This window comes from Hippocampus zosterae, chromosome 5 (genome assembly GCF_025434085.1).
Source record: "Hippocampus zosterae strain Florida chromosome 5, ASM2543408v3, whole genome shotgun sequence".
Taxonomy (NCBI): domain Eukaryota; kingdom Metazoa; phylum Chordata; class Actinopteri; order Syngnathiformes; family Syngnathidae; genus Hippocampus; species Hippocampus zosterae.
Genome location: NC_067455.1, coordinates 8,441,438 through 8,460,018, shown reverse-complemented (window position 1 = coordinate 8,460,018; position 18,581 = coordinate 8,441,438). Strand labels below are relative to the sequence as shown.

General features: G+C 41.2%; 1 protein-coding gene across 2 annotated transcripts in view; it reads left to right on the top strand.

Annotated features, from left to right (window-relative positions):
* Positions 1 to 18,581, top strand: part of dgkb (diacylglycerol kinase, beta) — a 55,082-nt gene that overhangs the window by 11,108 nt on the left and 25,393 nt on the right. The window contains exons 8-19 of one of the 2 annotated variants that reach the window (XM_052065866.1): positions 795 to 869; positions 2,253 to 2,372; positions 3,432 to 3,549; positions 5,033 to 5,121; positions 6,428 to 6,580; positions 7,406 to 7,504; positions 8,380 to 8,481; positions 11,300 to 11,373; positions 13,471 to 13,545; positions 15,320 to 15,405; positions 15,969 to 16,058; positions 16,852 to 17,012. In XM_052065866.1, coding sequence (XP_051921826.1) covers positions 795 to 869; positions 2,253 to 2,372; positions 3,432 to 3,549; positions 5,033 to 5,121; positions 6,428 to 6,580; positions 7,406 to 7,504; positions 8,380 to 8,481; positions 11,300 to 11,373; positions 13,471 to 13,545; positions 15,320 to 15,405; positions 15,969 to 16,058; positions 16,852 to 17,012 — 1,242 coding nt within the window. The remainder of the gene's footprint in view (positions 1 to 794; positions 870 to 2,252; positions 2,373 to 3,431; positions 3,550 to 5,032; positions 5,122 to 6,427; positions 6,581 to 7,405; positions 7,505 to 8,379; positions 8,482 to 11,299; positions 11,374 to 13,470; positions 13,546 to 15,319; positions 15,406 to 15,968; positions 16,059 to 16,851; positions 17,013 to 18,581) is intronic. The other variant, XM_052065868.1, reaches the window with a different exon arrangement.

The window sequence follows — 18,581 nt, the reverse complement described above, 5'->3', positions numbered from 1 at the left end:
AATCTGGTTGTCTAAAATATCTGTTTGGGATAACTTGAGCTCATCTACCTTTGTACTATTACTACAGAAATAATTATATTCCAATACTACGACGTGAAGGGTGCTGTATCAACCAAAAATTAAATGATTTTCTTTCACCGCTATTAGGGTTAGGGTTAAGTGCCATCCACTTGAACACCATTTGAGCTTCTCGCAAACTCATCCAAGCTGGTAAATTCTCAAATTCATTGCTTCACATTTATGAATTAGTGAAATTTGAAGACTGAGGGTTGCAATTTTATGTGACAACACTCTAGTGGGCGTGGAACTGGAGGCTTGAAGAGACAACTTTGTATATCCCGTCATTAGTATGCCATTATTAGCATCCTATTATTCGCTCTGGAGCCCATTATTATCTTGAAGGGGGAAGGAAAAGTGCCCCCCCCAAAAACAAATGAACGTGCGCGCGCACACACACACACACACACACACAGAACCCAATCAAGTCTGAAACAATGCATCTCTATTCCCAATGACACTCTGCATATTACGAAACATCATCACAAGTGACCCTGCGTTGAAGTTTACAATAATGTCAGCTGCTCTGCTTCTCACTGAAAAAAAAAACAGAAACAAAAACCCAACAACAACAAACACTGTAATTAAGCCAACGAGCTCTTCACACCGCCTCCATTGACATGTCCAACCTGTTATTAGCCATCCACCCATTTACAACAGCAGCTTACAAGGCCAGCTAAGGACTGTCTTTAAATATACCACCATACATATAGAAATGTGTGTGTGCGTGTGTGCAGGAACTGGAGCACATCATTTTGCAGATGATGCACGTGGCCGAGTACCTGGAATGGGACGTGACGGAGCTCAAACCCGTAAGAGGCCAAACTTGAAATGTTTTTAAGCTAAAATGTGACTTTATTTATGAACTTTTATGAAAATTTATTAAATGAAAAGTTTTTTTTTCTCACTCTTGCAAGCGTTTCTCATCAGCTGCCTTCACTATACAGTTTCTTCCGATCTTTCCAATTTAACCCTTTCACGCACCTTGTAAAATGATAAAACATGATAAGCTGTCCACTGTAGTCACCGCTGTCCCTGACAGGGTTAATGCAGTTCTACTGTTTGGAATACAGTAGAATACACATTGCTACATACAGTGTGTGTATATGTGTGTGTATGTATGTATATATATATCTATATATATATTCATTCATTCATTCATCTTCCGAGCCGCTTGATCCTCACTAGGGTCGCGGGGGTGCTGGAGCCTATCCCAGCTGTCCTCGGGCAGTAGGTGGGGGACACCCTGAATCGGTTGCCAGCCAATCGCAGGGCACACAGAGACGAACAACCATTCGCACTCACACTCACACCTAGGGACAATTTAGAGAGTCCAATCAGCCTGCCACGCATGTTTTTGGAATGTGGGAGGAAACCGGAGCACCCGGAGAAAACCCACGCAGGCCCGGGGAGAACATGCAAACTCCACACAGGGAGGCCGGAGCTGGAATCGAACCCGGTACCTCTGCACTGTGAAGCCGACGTGCTATCCACTGGACTACCATATATATATATATATATATATATATATATATAGTGAAATTGCTCCGCTGATACAATACTATTAAAAGAAATTGAATGCAATTTTTTCATTTTTAATATATTTAAATATTAAACAACTGTAATAATTCAGTTTATGTATTCAGCTATATTCAATATAATATAGTCTATAAGTCTATATATAATCTATTCAAAATAGATTGTGAAGTAAAGTTTTATACTGTAAATGTATGTTATTTTTTTCCCCTCACATATTTATATTATATACTGTATGTATAAGAAAAAAAAACAATGTGGACATACATATATATTCCAAACATATACATTTCGGTCGGTACGTGCTAAAATGGGGAGAGAGGGTCGTGCGAAACTTGACAATCCCGTAAAACGATGCACATTGACACATGAATGGTCACCTGAGAATGGAATGTTGACGTTAAGATAATGAAATATAATGATTTTCATATTCAGTCAAAATCAGTTGCGTTCCGCTCTACTTTCGTGGGTCATCATCAAGTCGTTTGAGTTGATTATGAAGAAAGGTTTTGAGATGGAAAAAAAAGTTGGGGAGCCATCATCCAGGGAGAAATACTATTGAAAATATACCTTAATTTACATTAGACTTGGTGAAGTGAAGAGCTGGACTTTGCCCCCTTTTCTCAATTTTTTTTAAATATCACTTATTGTGTTCATAGATCCTCCAGGAAATGATGCAGGAGATCGACTATGACCGCGACGGGACCGTGTCTCTGGAAGAGTGGATCCAAGGAGGGATGACCACCATCCCACTTCTGGTCCTATTGGGTCTGGAGACCGTGAGTACACAAAGGCGTCTGTGTCTGTGAATGCTCACAATGGCACATTCACAAGAAATTGATACTGTATTGGCGATTCCCTTTGAAGAGCGTGATTGCAGTTCAAAGAGTGTACACTAGATAGAGGCATTTGACAAGATTCTGTGCAAGTCCCCCCCACCCCCGCCCCCTCTCTACTGTTTTTAATGCCACCCATTATCCGAACTGCTTACAAAATCCTCATGAGAATCATAGGCGTGCTGAAGCCTATTCCAGCTTTCTTCGGGCAGTCTCAAACTTAGTTTTGGTTTCATGCATTGATACTTTTCCAAGGATGTTCCTATGATGACAATTGCTGCATTTCAAACAGATTATACATTTTGCCTTTTTTTTTTATAATGCAAAAATGTACCAGAAACCTAACCGGTTTCAATTAAGATCAGGTTTCAATTGCACACTGGACAATTTACATCAGATCAATATTAGACCAACACTTATTTTGTTGTTATCATGAATCAAAGGCTGTACAGAGAGTGGATAAAATGGAAGCTATTTTATCCTCATCCTTATCCTTTGAAAACGGTAACGGGAACAAAAAAATGATTCGGTTGTAAATAAATAAAAAATAAAATAAAATAAAAAATAAATAATCATAATAATAATTCACTTTCAACATCTGTCATGGCTTAAAACAAAAAGTTGAATTTTGCACCTTGGACTAAAATGGCAAATCCCCGCCCCCCAAAAGAAACTTAAATATTTCTGTATTAAGTTACATTTTAACGTCATTATGGGCTTACATTGTCCAGTGAGTCCACTCGATGTACATTTTAGAATCGCTTCTTGATCCAGTGGAACAAAATGAATTTTTTTAAAAAGCGCCGTAACAATGTTTATTTTCTGTGTAATTTTCTGCAACACTGAACTTACCGTAATTGCAAGGTGAAGGCAGTAAAACTAAAATAAACTCAATGCTTATCAGATAAGTGACCCTGTAGCTACTTCAACATTGCTAATGGTGTTTGTGTGCGCGTGCGTGTGCGTGTGTGTGTGTGTGTATTTGCGTGCGCGTGCATACAGAATGTGAAAGATGACGGTCAGCATGTGTGGCGTCTGAAGCACTTCAACAAGCCGGCCTACTGCAACCTTTGTCTCAACATGCTTATCGGCCTCGGCAAGCAAGGACTCTGTTGCTCATGTGAGTGAAGCTGATCTACAACAAACACAAACACACACACACACACACACACACACACACGAAAATGAGTCACCTTTCAATCCACATTTTTCTTTTCTTTTTTTTTTTTTTTATTAAATGACCTGCTTCCTTTATTTTACATACCGGTGTTGGCCTACACTTTATTGTAACGACCACCTCATTTCCATACATACACAATGAGCACAAGGTATGCAAAACAGCCCTTTTTGTATACACACCTGCAATGGGGCACCCACACCACAGACAAGCAAAGAAATGGAATCACTTATTTTTAGAGCACAAATAGGAATACCTTTAACGCTTTCATTCACAAATAATGATAACATACATCAGGATTTTTTTTCTCAAGTGTTTTTATTAGTCTTTAGGCACGGAAAGAAAATAATGGCAGTGGATGGAAGCACACATAAGAGTTTATTGTAGTGATTGATGCACAACTGTGACATTAGGATGAAATGATATAAGAGAAAACTTGATTAGATGTCCACTCTAGTAAACCACCGTCCCTGAAAGGGTTAATTTATAGGGTGTGCCCAATTATTTTAACCTAATTTCACAGGCCAATCAGTTTGGCAAATGTTGAAATAACCAAAATGTTTGACAGAATGTGCCTTGTTGAACATTTATGAACTCGGTCTCAGAATAAACCTAGGCTATTCAACACCAGTTTTCAAGACAACTACTTTTAAACTGTTGTCAATTTAGGAGTTCAGCCTGCATGTTTGATCAAGAAAGTCGAATTCCTACAGTGTGAATGTAGCGAAATATAATTTGTGCGACAGAGGCCGTTTCTCTTCACAACCCTTTGCATAATCGTAATTCCAAAAAAGGTCAGTAAATCACTTTTAAAAGTCACTGAGTTGAGTGGCTGACTGACTTTTAAATAAAATGTAAAAAAAACCTAAAACAACTTACAAAAGTTATTGGCAGGCAGTCACTTTAAGACTTCATTGCTAGACATTTAGTTAAATTAAAATTAAATCAATAAAGTGGTGGATTTTAATACAATTAAAATAAATTGGGCATTTTATCAAGACAGTGATTTTGTTTGGCATATGGTCACTCTTTATTTATTTTTTTGTAATGTAGACCAATTACCGACATTTGCATATATTCACTTTTAAGTAAAAAGATTGTAATTAAAATTCTTAATGATAATACCAGTTTTCACAAGACAACACAACTAATGTATTGTATCTAATAATGTCAAAAACATTATGTACAGTCAGTTGATGGTGCCCTGATGCTTTCCGCCAACACGTCCCATTTGCGAGAAATGTTCAAGAGATGTGCATGGATGTGAGGCAAAAATCAAACAAGTTAATCGTGAAGATGCCTCTCCAGTGGTCACGCAGCTTCTTGTTGACACCAGCTTTGTTTGCGCATTCACCAGCATGCCGCGCACCCTCCGAACAAAAATAATTGTTTTCCCTCAATGGTGTTTGTGCTGTGGTTTCTGCAGTCTGCAAGTACACGGTCCATGAGCGCTGCGTGTCGCGCGCGCCGCCCTCCTGCATCAAAACCTACGTCAAGTCCAAGAAAAACACCGAGGTGCGTCCAATTGGAGTGCGGCGCACTCGTCGGCGCGCTCGTGTTCGACGAGGGCCCCCGGTGCTCTTTTATTGCCTGCTTAGCATTGCTAAAAAGCAGCAGCAAGCTACTCATCCACAGACCTGTTTGCTTTTTATTTACCAGGTCTCTTTTTCCTGTGGTGGAAAGTAACAAGGCATAAATGTTACTTTTATTAAGCTTGAATTGTATTTATTTTTTTAATTAAAACAAAATTAGATACAATGTTTACAGTTCAGGTCTGGTTGTTTTTATTTATTTATTTATATTGGGTGTTTTTTCTGGTGGGGATGAATGATTTTGAAAAATAGTCTCATTTGATTTTTTTTTTCCCTCTCAATATTGTGATTGTGCTTTAATATGCGATTATATTTTAAGGTACTGCTGCCATGTCATTTTTAACGCAAACAATACATTAATCTGTATTACAATTTATTTTATTTATTTATTTTTTTATGTGATTTATTATAGCGAATTGATTTGGGTCGTGGTGATGCAGTGGTTAGCGCCGTCGACCTCATATTGTGCAAGTACCATGTTTGATTCCAGCTCCAGCCTCCCTGTGTGGAGTTTGCGTGTTCTCCCCGGGCCTGTGTGGGTTTTCTCTGGGTATTCCGGTTTCCTCCCACATCCCAAAAACATGCATGGCAGGCTGATTGAACACTCTAAATTGTCCTTCGGTGTGAGTGTGAGCACGAACGGTTGTTCGTCTCTGTGTGTCTTGCGATTGGCTGGCAACCGGTTCAGGGTGTGCCCCGCCTACTGCCCAAAGACGGCTGGGATAGGCTCCGGCACGCTTGTGAGGATAAAGCGGATCAGAAAATGGATGGATGGATGGATTTGGGTCGTCGTAAAGTTCTACCTAAGTGTGGCGTGTCCAGGGACATATATGTGGATTGGATAGGGTGGAGGGTGTTAGTTTTCATCGCATGACGTCCGCCGTATGACAGCTATTTGTTGACGGTGGAGGGGGCGGTATGGCGGAGATTTGACTGGCCCTCAAATAGACCGAAATCTCCCGAGATTCTCGATGGCCACCAAGCCGATAGCGTAGACACAACCACAGGAGTAAATGAGTTCAGGCCATCTCGGTGTCTGTAATTTTCCTCTTTTTTTTATTTATTGATTAATTTTTTTGACTTCTACTTAACTAAAGGCATCAAATCAGTGCTTCACCTTTTACCGTCCTCTTTCTTAACCACATATTTGTACTTCCGCTTAATTTCCATGTGTAAGTAACTTTTGCCAACTGTCTTTTTTTTTTTTTTTTTGGTCAATCACTCTGCAGGTTATGCATCACTTCTGGGTGGAAGGGAACTGCCCCACCAAGTGTGACAAGTGTCACAAAACCATTAAGTGTTACCAGGGCTTAACTGGGCTTCATTGCGTGTGGTGTCAAATCACGGTGAGGGCGCACCGTCAAGAGGCCAGCCACCTTCTGGTTGGTGTTGTTGTCAAAAGAGTTTGCGATTATTTATACATTTAATTTGACACACACACACACACACACACACACACACCTTGGCCAATTTACACTAACACGACAAGACGACTTATTAAATGGTTGTGTGAGGGTGACAATATGCTAAACAAGGAATAAATAAATAATGGAGAACTACAACTGAGACTTGAATGCAATCATTTTATTTGAGCATGACAAATTCAGTCCAGACTCAAATGGGATAAGCCAATAGTCACGAGAGCAACAACATAGAAATCTCATTGATTTATTTTATTTTATTTTTTTTCATCAATGATGTTTCAATACGATATGTCGATTCTTGCTGTCATAGTCAACTTCAACGTTTTAATGATAATTATCTTTCTTTGATTGGCTAAAAAAAGAGAAAAATATGGTTCAACTGCCTCTTTTTGAAACGTACAGGGTCCGTTTTGACTTCATATAAGGTTCCTTGCCCTATAAATGGCTCAAAAAATTTTTGTTGAAATAGTTTTACCCTCACATTGCAACAACAATCATTTGACAATCTGAAATGTAACCCAGGATACGAATGAAGAACCCAAAGTTTACCAGAAAATAAAAATGATCACACTAATTATTATTCACGGATTGTGAAAAAGTCAAGGGAAGACTCCAAATTTAAGCGTTGGTCGAACATCCGCAGGCGAAAGAAATTCCTTCACTCACATTAGTATTGATGCTTATTACCCTTTAAAAGTAGTAATGAATTACCAATCCTTGATGTTTTTTTTTTTTAATATGGAGCACGACAACTAGTAAAAATAATGGTTGGACATCTTGCAGCTCCACAACAAGTGTGCCTCCCACGTGAAGCCCGAGTGTGACTGTGGACCTCTCAGGGATCACATCCTGCCACCCAACTCCATCTGCCCCGTCGTCCTGGTGAGACCCTTTTTCTTCCCTTTTTTTTTTTTTTTTTAAATCTGACACTTCATTTGTTACATCTGCACACTTAAAAATAAAGCAAGATCATGTTTTGAGTCCTTGTAGTGCTTCGTCATTGTAATCAGTTTGTAATCAGTTATCTATATAAGAACTTGAACCACAATAATAAACCTTGTCAAATTAATATTAAATCAAAATTTAGTTTTTATTAGGGACTGAACAATTTGGAAACCAACATAGTAGTGAAGTAGAATGCAATTTTGAAAAAGCGATTTGGAAAACAAACTGGGGGAAGAAAACTGCCGCAAGCATGCCCTGGGATCAAGCTCTTAATGAACTTTAAAATGTCTTTTCTTTGCCTTTTGTTTGCATTTGTCACTTCCTGTTTCTGATTTGGTAGCAAACACCCCATTGAAATGATCGCTTGTCACGACCGTCCGCGCCATTTTGCTCATTGAAACTGTCAAAAACTGTTCGCCAATTGATGGCTCGTTCATTCAAGTCACGTCTAAGAAGCACAATGACTGGTTCATTCTAGACATGAACAAAGACAATTTATATTTCTTTATTTTAACCCTTTCATGCACCCTGTAACCTGAAAACATGATAAACTGTCCACCCTAGTAACCGCTGTCCCGGATTAAAATCTTTGGTGCACTGTAACGGAATGGCAGCTCCACTGACCTCGATGAGGAAAGCTAATTTGAAGTGTTTTGAGTCACGGAACATATTTAACTTGGAGGTCAAAACACTACTGCAGAAAGTAGCATTTGAAATAATCCAAACTGCAGTGTACAGTATCTGAGTCCTCCTAAATGTACATTTTGGGACAGACAACTAAAATGCGAATGCGTGGCATCGTTCATTTGCAGGAAAGGCAGTCGACACTGAGGAAGGACTCGCGGTGCAGCCTGTCGAGCCGCGGAAAGGTGCAGCGAGCTAACTCGGTTACGGTGGACGGTCAAGGCCTGCAGGTGATGTACAGAATCACATATAGCCCCTCTGAGGGCAACATGCCACTTCTTTATGTGCACTGATGCTTTTTGTTTGTGTAAGCACAGACATTTATCGTATTTTTCGGAATATAAGGCACACATTTTTCATCGTCTGGCTGGTCAGTCGACTTGTGTATATATTAGCATTAGAGCTCAGGCTGGCACACCAAAATCCACTACTAGCTCATCGTAAAAAAAAAAAAAAAAACAAACATTGAATATTGTCACTCAATTTCAGAAGGTGGCGGTGATGCACTTACATTATTTGCCAACCGCCAAAATAAAGTCAAAGAACAAAATCGAGGAAATAGCTAGAATCATGGCAACTAATATGGGACCGTCTCCCCAGCTAGCTCACTAGTTTAGCATGTGGCGTCCACGACAAGGATTTACTATTTACAGCGGCAAAAGGCACAAAAACTGACCAGGGCTCTTCTACCTTTGACCACAGTGAAATGCGGAATTCTAGTTAAGGTAAGCCATTTTAAACTCAAAAGAAAAACCTTTCCGTCATTTGAAGTGGAAGTTTAGAATGCAACCGGAACTTGCTCGCTGTCGTCAAAAAAAGGGATTTGGGGTGTGGGTCAGAACGCTAAAGTCAAAGGTTGTCTTATTCCTAGGGAAAAAAAGTGAAAACTATGCACAATAAAAAACGGATCCAACATTGTGATTTATGGTATAATTGTTGTTATAGAAGCATGTTTTCTATTTTGTGTTTAAACGTTTGTATCAGTTTATTCAAGTGTATGTATGTTCGACTTTGTACAATTTTTAAAACTCAAAGTGGCAGCCGAATGAAACAAGTCAGAGTCCCCGTTGCCCTCAGAGGTTGGAGCTATAACACTGAACCCCGATAAATGTTGAATCCCCGCATTGCATAATGACATGATCTCCCCGGCATTTGATTATTATTACTAAATATACCCACAAATTGACGCTGCAACTCGTTTTGAAATCAGGGAATAGTGAAATATAAATCCTCATAGTTGGTCCTGGTGTTGTTGCCTCATGACACTCTCAAACTATTATTAAACTGATGTGGTGTAAATGGAAGCACATTAAAAGCACTTTTGCTGCGAACCTATAGCTATGGCCTCAAACGCAAAACAAAATGAACACGATTCGTTGACTTTTGAGGCGCACATTAGGATCTGCGTGCGGTTTCCTATTCCCGGCTTGTCCTGTCCACGATCCTCTCTTGTGATATCTGTCAGCCATTACGGCGTCCGTGGCGACTGCTCGTCTGATGAATCGCATCCCGGTCCACATCCGTCTATGCCCCTCGCCGGCTAACCAGCGTAATAATCAAGATTATTATTTATAATTACAGGAAGTAATGGATCACTCCGGGGCTGGACGGGGAGCTCGTTAATTCCCCCCTCGGCCTGCTGGGATCGCAGACAAGGGAGAGTTAAGCACTTCATCTGTGTCAAGAAATGGGGAGGGGAGTAGGTCTTGTGGGGGTAAGGGGGGTCTGACGGCAGCAAAGGCCCCGTTCAAACAAGGGCCGGCGGATTAGAGCTTGTTTGGGTTGGCGCTTTGCGAGCTTCGGCCCGCGGCGCTCTCCGAGACTGGGAAGTGATTCCCCCACGTCACAGCAGACCAAGCGGCTGCCAATTAACACGTGCTGACTAATGAGTACTGAGAGTGCAGTCAAATCGAGCCAGTCGCTGGCGTTCGGGATCTAGAACTAACACAAAAATTAGCAAATGGTCAATGTACCCTCCAAAACCTTTTTTTTTGGGGTGTAATTGTCTATATTAACTCATTCACTCCCAAAGACGTTCTTAAACGTCTTTTCAGACTTGGTCTAGAATTGGATGGTACTGAATGAGTTAATTCACTCACCGTATTTTCTGCACCTAAAAGCCTTCCATTATCTTAAAAGCTCACAGTGCGTCTTAAAATCCGATACGCCTGGTCATTATGGTAATATTTCCACCCCAAAATGGCTCCTTGCTAGAGACACTCGTACAACGCAGAGTTCAAACTGAAGGCGAACGGTTTCGCAGTTGAACACTGAACGAGTCAATGTTATAACTTGCTGTTGGTTAATTGAACTGTGTTGCTGCTTTATTCAATAAGTTTCACTGACATCTGATCGTCGCTATATAAATCAGAGTGTAGTGTAGCGTAGTGTCCTTTTGGCATTTCCTTGAGCGTAGCTTCATCTAGTGGATGCATTGCAGATTGCGTCTTATAACACGGTGCATCCAATATATGAAAAAAAATACAAAATAGGCCATTCATTGAAGGTACGCCTCAGAATCCAGTGCACCTTTTCGTGTGGTAATTACGGTACAATATTATGATTACAAATACTGTGAGACCTCAATTTACGGTAACTGAATTTACTTGTGCAATGTTCCCTCTGCGATTCGCTGACCAATGTTGATGGAACCCTTCCAGGAACTACAAGTACCAGAACTAAAAGGTTCTAGATCGATAATTAGAGAAAAAAAATCATACTTGTGCTCAATATTTTTTATTTCACAAATCGCCACCTCAGAGGGACTGAATTTGTCAGCTGACAATTTTAACAATGTTCCCCTGCTCCACGGTTTTGTGTCATGGCAATTCCCACACATGTATATCCAATTTTCCTGAGGGTGGTATTAAATGAAGGCTACAATAGCAAGGCCTTGTGAGATCAACACAGTTTTCAGTGGGTGCGATGTAAGCTGCGCTGCGTGCGTGTGCTCAAACTGTTTGAGGGGATGCATCTTGAAAGCGATTTCCAGCGAAGCATCCTGCACTCTCCAAACACCGACGCTTTGTTTTGACATCTCCCGCTCAGATCACGACCATAGAGGGCACTCATCCGCTGCTGGTGTTTGTCAATCCGAAGAGCGGTGGCAAACAGGGAGAGAGGTGAGTACACCGTTTGTTTCGATAAAAAATAAAACACCAAAAAAACGCCTCTGCCTCTGTATAGCCTCAGAAGACCTCAGTTGTTTGTGCTATGCTGTTGTGGTTTTTAAGCTATCAATGATTTTATATGTCACTCTGAATTAATTTGCTCTAAATAAGGCCACAAGCCATCTCTTTTGTTTGTGCTTTGTTAAAACTCATTCACTCCCAAAGACGTTTTTAAACGTCTTTTCAGACTTGGCCCAGAATTGGCTGGTGTACTGAATGAGTTAAGGTGGATTGGTGTATTCAAAATACTGTAACTTCATGGCGACAGTATAAACCAGGTTGATCGACTTCCAGTGCCTTTTTGGACCATGGCCTCGAAATAGGTGTTTGTGGGTTTGCTTATAACACTGTAGATACCCCACCAAATTTCACGGTGATAAGTTAACTCTTTTGGGGACAGCGGTTACTACAGTGGACAGCTTATCAGGTTTCAGTTGACAGGATGCATGACGATTTTAAACTGTCTCAGACCTTGTTCATCTTAGTCATTACAGGTACAGTATGTGTTTACGGTGAGCCATCAAACTCAAATGTTTCAAAATGTAGTGTTGGGCAGCTGTATAAGATAAGATAAGAAAACCTTTAGTAGTCTCACAATGGAGAAATTCCCTATTCACAGCAGCAAAAGTTGTGAAAGGAAGAAGTAGAAGAAAAAAAAATATCGGAGCTGCTGTAAAGGCAGCCACTCACGCGACGCCATCTTGAAGTCAAAATAACAAAATAATACAACACAACACATAAGATACAGGCAGTCATTCAATCTTAACCTCTTTTCTGCATCCTCTTTGTTGTATGAATGAACATATGTAGAATGTATTATAGACGAGTTTCATATTTGGTCGTAATGGAACAGAACTGTTCTCTTCAGGACCCCTGGGATTAGCCAAAATGATCCTAAAAATGGCTTCCTCAAGTCAAAATGTTATACTTTACTTTCTGTGTCTCATCAGGTAGCCTATTATTGGAAGACATGCCTTCCAAATGTCAGGATACTCAACGAACCTAGCTTTGTGGGATGACATCACTAGCACAAATATAGTGAGTTTTATGAGTGTGGGATCTGCATCCAAAACGTGGGCAATTTGGCCCACTTTAAAGACCACCTTCACACTGCATCCTGGGCTCTGATAACTATCGAAAGCAAAGACTGTCTTTTTTTTTTTAGCCCCCCCCATTGTTAGCGACCCCTTCCTCACCACCCGGGCCCTCTCTGTAACTCCGGGCTAATTGGGTTATTACTGAAACATCATCACTCGCTCCTTATTATGCCGACCCCCCATTTGTTTAAATTATGAGATCAAAATATGACTTCAGCCAGTTGACATAATGAAATTGGAATTAAAATGAATTAGTCTTTCTAATGGCTTCTCCTCAAAGGGGGTCTCAGGGTATGTCCCGCCCCGCCGCCGGCCAGTCCGTCTCACCGCGTCACACGGAGGGGGAAAGACTCCAGCATCAGTATGCTCAAGTTCACCCTAGTTCAATCTAGTAAGCCTTGAAGATGTATACACGCAAGTTTACAAGTGTTTCATTTTTTTTTCTTCCTCTTAAATCATGCACCCTGTAACATGACAACATAAGCTGTCCACTGTAGTAATCACTGTCCCTGAAAGGGCTACTTCAGTCTAGAAAGAAAATAACAATATGCATTGCTAAGAAAGCACTTTAACTTGAAGTATGTCGAAATGCCTTCTTGACTTCTCCTTCCTTACTGACCAGCAAGTGACTCCAAGGCCCAGAGGCTAATATGACATGGTAAATAAATTAAATCAAAGCATTGTGGGCGGGGTTTTCATATTTTTTTGAAAAAGTGATTTATCTGCATTTCAGGGTTTTGGGGAGCCAACACTTCGAATATCTTCCGCTGCCGTGGTTTTGCCGTAACGCTTATTTTCAGATTTGAAAGGTGGCAACCTTGTTTGTTGCCTTAATTTGGTTAATGTGAAATTTCTACTGAGAGTTTAGAGTAACATGGCCTTATTTGGTCACACAGCATTTCAACAGGAACTTGTTGTTGTTGCCTTATTTGGTTATGTGGCACTTTTGCAGGATCTACAGGAAGTTCCAGTACCTCCTAAACCCGAGACAGGTGTACAACCTGGCTAAGAATGGACCCATGCCAGGGTAAGTACTTCAGCCAAATAGTCACGGACCTCCGCTAAGGAAGACCTAAAGATGACACGACCTAAACATCTTGACGTCCGTCTTGTTTGATTGGAAACTCATGACGTGAAGGTCCATGTTGTTTCAGTCTGACCTCCATAATGTAATGTTAATTCTGAAGTGCTTTTTTGGGGGGGGGGGGGGCATCCTGGGGGAAGTCATCCCCACAAAAATAGTTTTAAGAACATTTTCACCATTCGGCAGTACAAAATGTTATTCTTTAAAGAAGAAGGATTCCAGAATCGAATTATAAGCGTCAAAGAACCTTTCTTCTGACACATTGGCTTCTTCTGGGAGCCAAACGAAGCCACATTTTACTTCTAAATTTGGAAAAGGCGGGACAGGAAAAAGCGTTGCGGGGAGAACGCACTTCAAATCTTGTCTGCTTATTATTACCTGTTGACAAATTCAGTGCCATTTTGCATTGCTCATGCGTAATAACCAGAATTGCATGCGTGAGAGGCCTTCGGTGCTTATGCGCATCTTTGAGACGACATGTGATCTGGCATACAGATGAGCGTCTAGACGAGCGGCCAGTATGACGTTTCCAGACGACGTCCGTCTGTGATTAAGCTCGGGAATGTTTGATTTCCCAGCGTCGGGTTTCCCCTCTTGGCCTTCGGCATCTAGCGTCAGCGCCGCTGTCGTGCCTGCCGCTACATTGTTTGGTTTCGATTAGCTGAGCCTCGCTGCCTTTATCAGGAATAAAAGCTGAGCGGCACACGCCGCAAGCAAAAGGGAGGCTGAGTCGTCGCCTTCGTCTTCCGTTACCCGCCCAAAATCTGTTCCCTCTCAAATCCCAGAAATTTCCCAGTGACCTCGCGCCGCTGCACCCTGGTTCATATTTTCTCTGCCGCATTAGCGAAGTGGACGCTGCTGGCCGGGCGCACACCCTGCTGCTGTCAATTAGCTCCCTGGCTAACGCAATAAGCGCAAATGAAGTGTTTGCTTCTTGTTCTTTCAATGGACCCAAAGTTGCCTTTCATGTGCGCGGCCGTCTGTTTGCCTCTTTAATGCGGTTTGCCCGTCCCAGTCGGGGTGTAATTGAGCGAGTCATTTAGCCGCCATGCGAGCTTTCATTCAGTTAGCGCTTTGTTATTGTGAAGGAACGGAAGACGTCCAACTGAACATTGGCCGTTGTGATCCAATTAGCCCTGCACCAGGCAGCAGATGAGTGATCGGCAATTTTATTATTATTATTAGAAGGGGCGCAGCGGAGTGGCGAGTACTCATCAAGGTTCTGATGTTTCGGCCAAATCACCTGTATCACTGACTATGAATCTGCTTTAAAATGCTCATAAAAGTTTTGAAATAATATGCAATTCATTTACTTTATTAGTCATAAAATGACGGAACTTAATCAAAAATTGTTCTCCTGAAGCCTGCAACAGACAAGACACTCTGTGCTTCTTCAGATTTTGTTATACAGTATACTGAGGGACTTTCCTTTCTTATCGCGACAAAATGATCCAAAGGTGCTTTGAGGTCAGGTTGTTGGAATTCTAAAAAGGCTTGTGAAAGGTGCCCCGAGGCACTTAAAGCAAAGACTGTTCCTGATCAACATTTATGAAAAGAAAGGCGGTATTACCCATAATCCTTTACGGCGACATTATTTCAAGGAATGATGAACGCCACTAGAGCATCGCGTCGCTGTACGGCTTCGGCGGAGGTCATTCAAGCTCTTCTATTACTGTGTAAAACAACAACTGTAACAAGCTTTACTCGTCCCTCGCAGGTTGAATTTCTTCCGAGATGTTCCCGATTTCCGGGTGCTGGCCTGCGGAGGGGATGGGACAGTGGGCTGGATCCTTGACTTTATTGGTACAGAACCCTTTCAACCATTTCCAGCGATTTACCGGGCTGTCATTTATGCCCCTCTTTGACAACATACACCTGCTTCAACACTCTTTTTCTTTTTAAATCAGTTTTCGAAGCTCGCATCATTATTGACTAGAAGTAGAAACACAGTTGGCGTGTATGTAAACGCTTTCATTACACGCGAGCGTGCGTGTTCGAGGGTGGTAAAATGGGATGATGAAACAGCATATTAGTCATTATTTGGACCATTTGAAAGAAAATATAGAAAGAACACGAAAGAATTGCCCGCTTGTTTTTATTTGGCCACGACTACGTCTTATCTTGAACAGCCAGCAAAAAAAAAAAATAAATAAAATTGCCTCAATTTTTTATCAATCAAAACAAGAGCAAGGTAATAAGAGGGAATGGCTGTTGGACAAAACGTGCCTTTGGAAATAGACCACCATGTTGTTTACGTTAACTAGCACCAGAGCAGTGCTCTAAATTGATTTCTTTTTTTTTTTGTCCTTTCTCTCACTTTGCTCTGATTGATTGCCAGAGTTGTAACTCCGTCTCTCATTTTCTAGACAAGGCCAACTTGGACCGGAACCCACCAGTATGTGTACTTCCGCTCGGCACAGGAAATGATCTGGCCAGATGTCTGCGCTGGGGAGGAGGTACTGGAAGAGAAACAAAGCCACGGTTTAGATTCGTTTGTGCAAGAATCACATTTTATGTACCGATTACATAAGAGGTGGCAGAAGCTGGTGAGCTCAGTAAGAAAACATTAGCTTTGGTGGAAATTAGTCCTTATCCGCTTTATTGTGACACGTACGGTGAGGTAGCCATTTTGTAATGCGGTTCAAATATCAAAAAGCTGTTGATCTCAAATCCAGAGCTATAGAACATGACCATTGACAAGGATCTGTTTGTTATTATAATGGTTTACAAACTTGAGATTCACGAAAAAACGAGGCGAGACACTCATCAACGCCTACCAATTGAAAAGCATTCTTGATGTGTATGTTCGTCAATGGCAATTAACATTTGGATTCCGATTACCAATATCCACTACGTTGTAATTTCGTCACAACAATAATGCAATTAAAGGTGCACCAGTAGTCGGCCAAAACTATATTTATTTGACTGATAAGTCAACTATCGTATACAATACACAATATAAAAAATCCCAGTGCAGAGATTAGCAAGGAGTGAATGATGAATAACTTTGAATGCAGTTGTTGTGTTCGGAATCATTCACTCATTCCCTAATTTTAGTGTCATTTTTAGTCAACAATAAAGTTCACTGTATAAAAATTCTTATGTAGTGTGAAGCGAATGTGGAATGATGATATGATTTCCAGCACAGTCAGTGTCTTTCTCATCTCGGCTATTTATAACGTTCAGTTATCAGAATTTTATCAAACTTGGGCTGAAGGATAAGCACTGTGACCTTTCCCTTTCACGAAGGCTACGAGGGTGAGAGCCTGCTCAAGATCCTGCGTGACATTGAGAACAGTAGCGAGGTAATGCTGGACCGCTGGAAGATCGACGTCACGGCCACCGACAAGGACGAGCGGGGCGACCCGGTGCCGTACAGCATCATCAACAACTACTTCTCCATTGGCGTGGTGAGTCGCAGATTCAGATGTTATATATATATTTTTTCTTGGTGACGGCCAGGGGCTCCAAAACCTGTATTCTAATACAAGTGCGAACAATACAATGGACTAGATTGATAGTTCGCCGATTCAAACCAATTACCATCTATAATGCAAATTATTTGCGTCTGTCTTCACTTTTGCTTCGATAGTCATTATAAATTGCGCAGCATCAGCCAGTAAGCGTGATGTTAACAAATGAAGTTGTTTGTTGAGGATTAAGAAGACTTTGAGCTCTCTATAGATTTAGAGTGTCATATATTTTCTGACACATTTTCCATAATGTTTTTCGAGGGATGCGGTAGGCGAAAGTAAAGATTACACGACAAGTCAAGCTAATAATTACTTCAGAGATTATGTTGATGGAAAGTAGATTGTTTCTATAATGAAACCGCCCAAATCAAAAGATCAGCATTTGGCAGTGCTAACCATGTAGCTTCATCACGCTGTAGTAAAGTTGTGCCACGTGAAGTTGAAGGACATATTATACACACTTTTGTGTCCACAAAAAGGATATCCAAGTTTTTTTACAAACCAAAAGGAGCTAGTGACTTTTTATATACACTTTAAACACAAAAGCTAGCTAGCTAGCTAGATGGATAGATTAAGAGAAGTAACCATCTTTTTTTCCCCAGATTCAACATGACATTTAATGATTTCAATCAGGGCTGAGAGACAGAACTAATCAGGGCATGCACTACGCTAGCATAATGCAGTCAGTCGGCCTAATGACCGCGCCGCGTTCCTTTCGGCGGACATTACTCTCCCCACATGAAAGGCACATGAAAGTGCCGGGGCCCTGCTTCTAATTGGGCTGAATCTTGAGTTATGTGAGGACATTACACATGTCCCACGTTAATTCGCCCGACACAATTTTACATTAGTAATTATTTTTGGGCAGTGTCGCAGGTGACTGTAATGTGTCAGGATCTTTTAGTTCTTGGTACACTGGTTCCGTAACTCATGAGTACTTCATCTTACAATTGCTATCTACCTAGCTAGCTAGCTAGCTAGCTAAAATACACCATACTTTGTGATAACCACCCATGTGCTAACCAGCGAGAACTTATTTCTTTGATGTGAAACAAAATGTTAAAATAAATGCAGTCAATACAACTTCTTTACCATTCAAACCTTCCTTATACAGTATAAGGTGCACCACCACGACCCTGTTCAGAATAAGCGGTGTTGAAAATGAATGAAAGGATGGATGGAATGTAGCCGGTACAGCGAAGCTTAAAGTAATCAAGTGAGGACGCTGACGTTTCCTTTAATTCACACTTCTAAGTGTCGGCCACAAAATGCTGGCAAGGTCTTTGAAAAAAGAGGCTGAACTCAGCAAAGCTGTCTGGCTCGATAACAATTGTGAGGAATACGGAAAACGAGTTCCCGCAAACTTTTTTTGAAGGGGGCTTGTTCCGCTCAACTCCCCCTTTCCTCTGTCACCTCCTCCTCCTCCTTTCCAACAATGTGTTTTGATCCACCCCTCCTTTTTGAGTGGCACGATTGAAACACGAGGAGGACCCCCTGCTAGTGCAC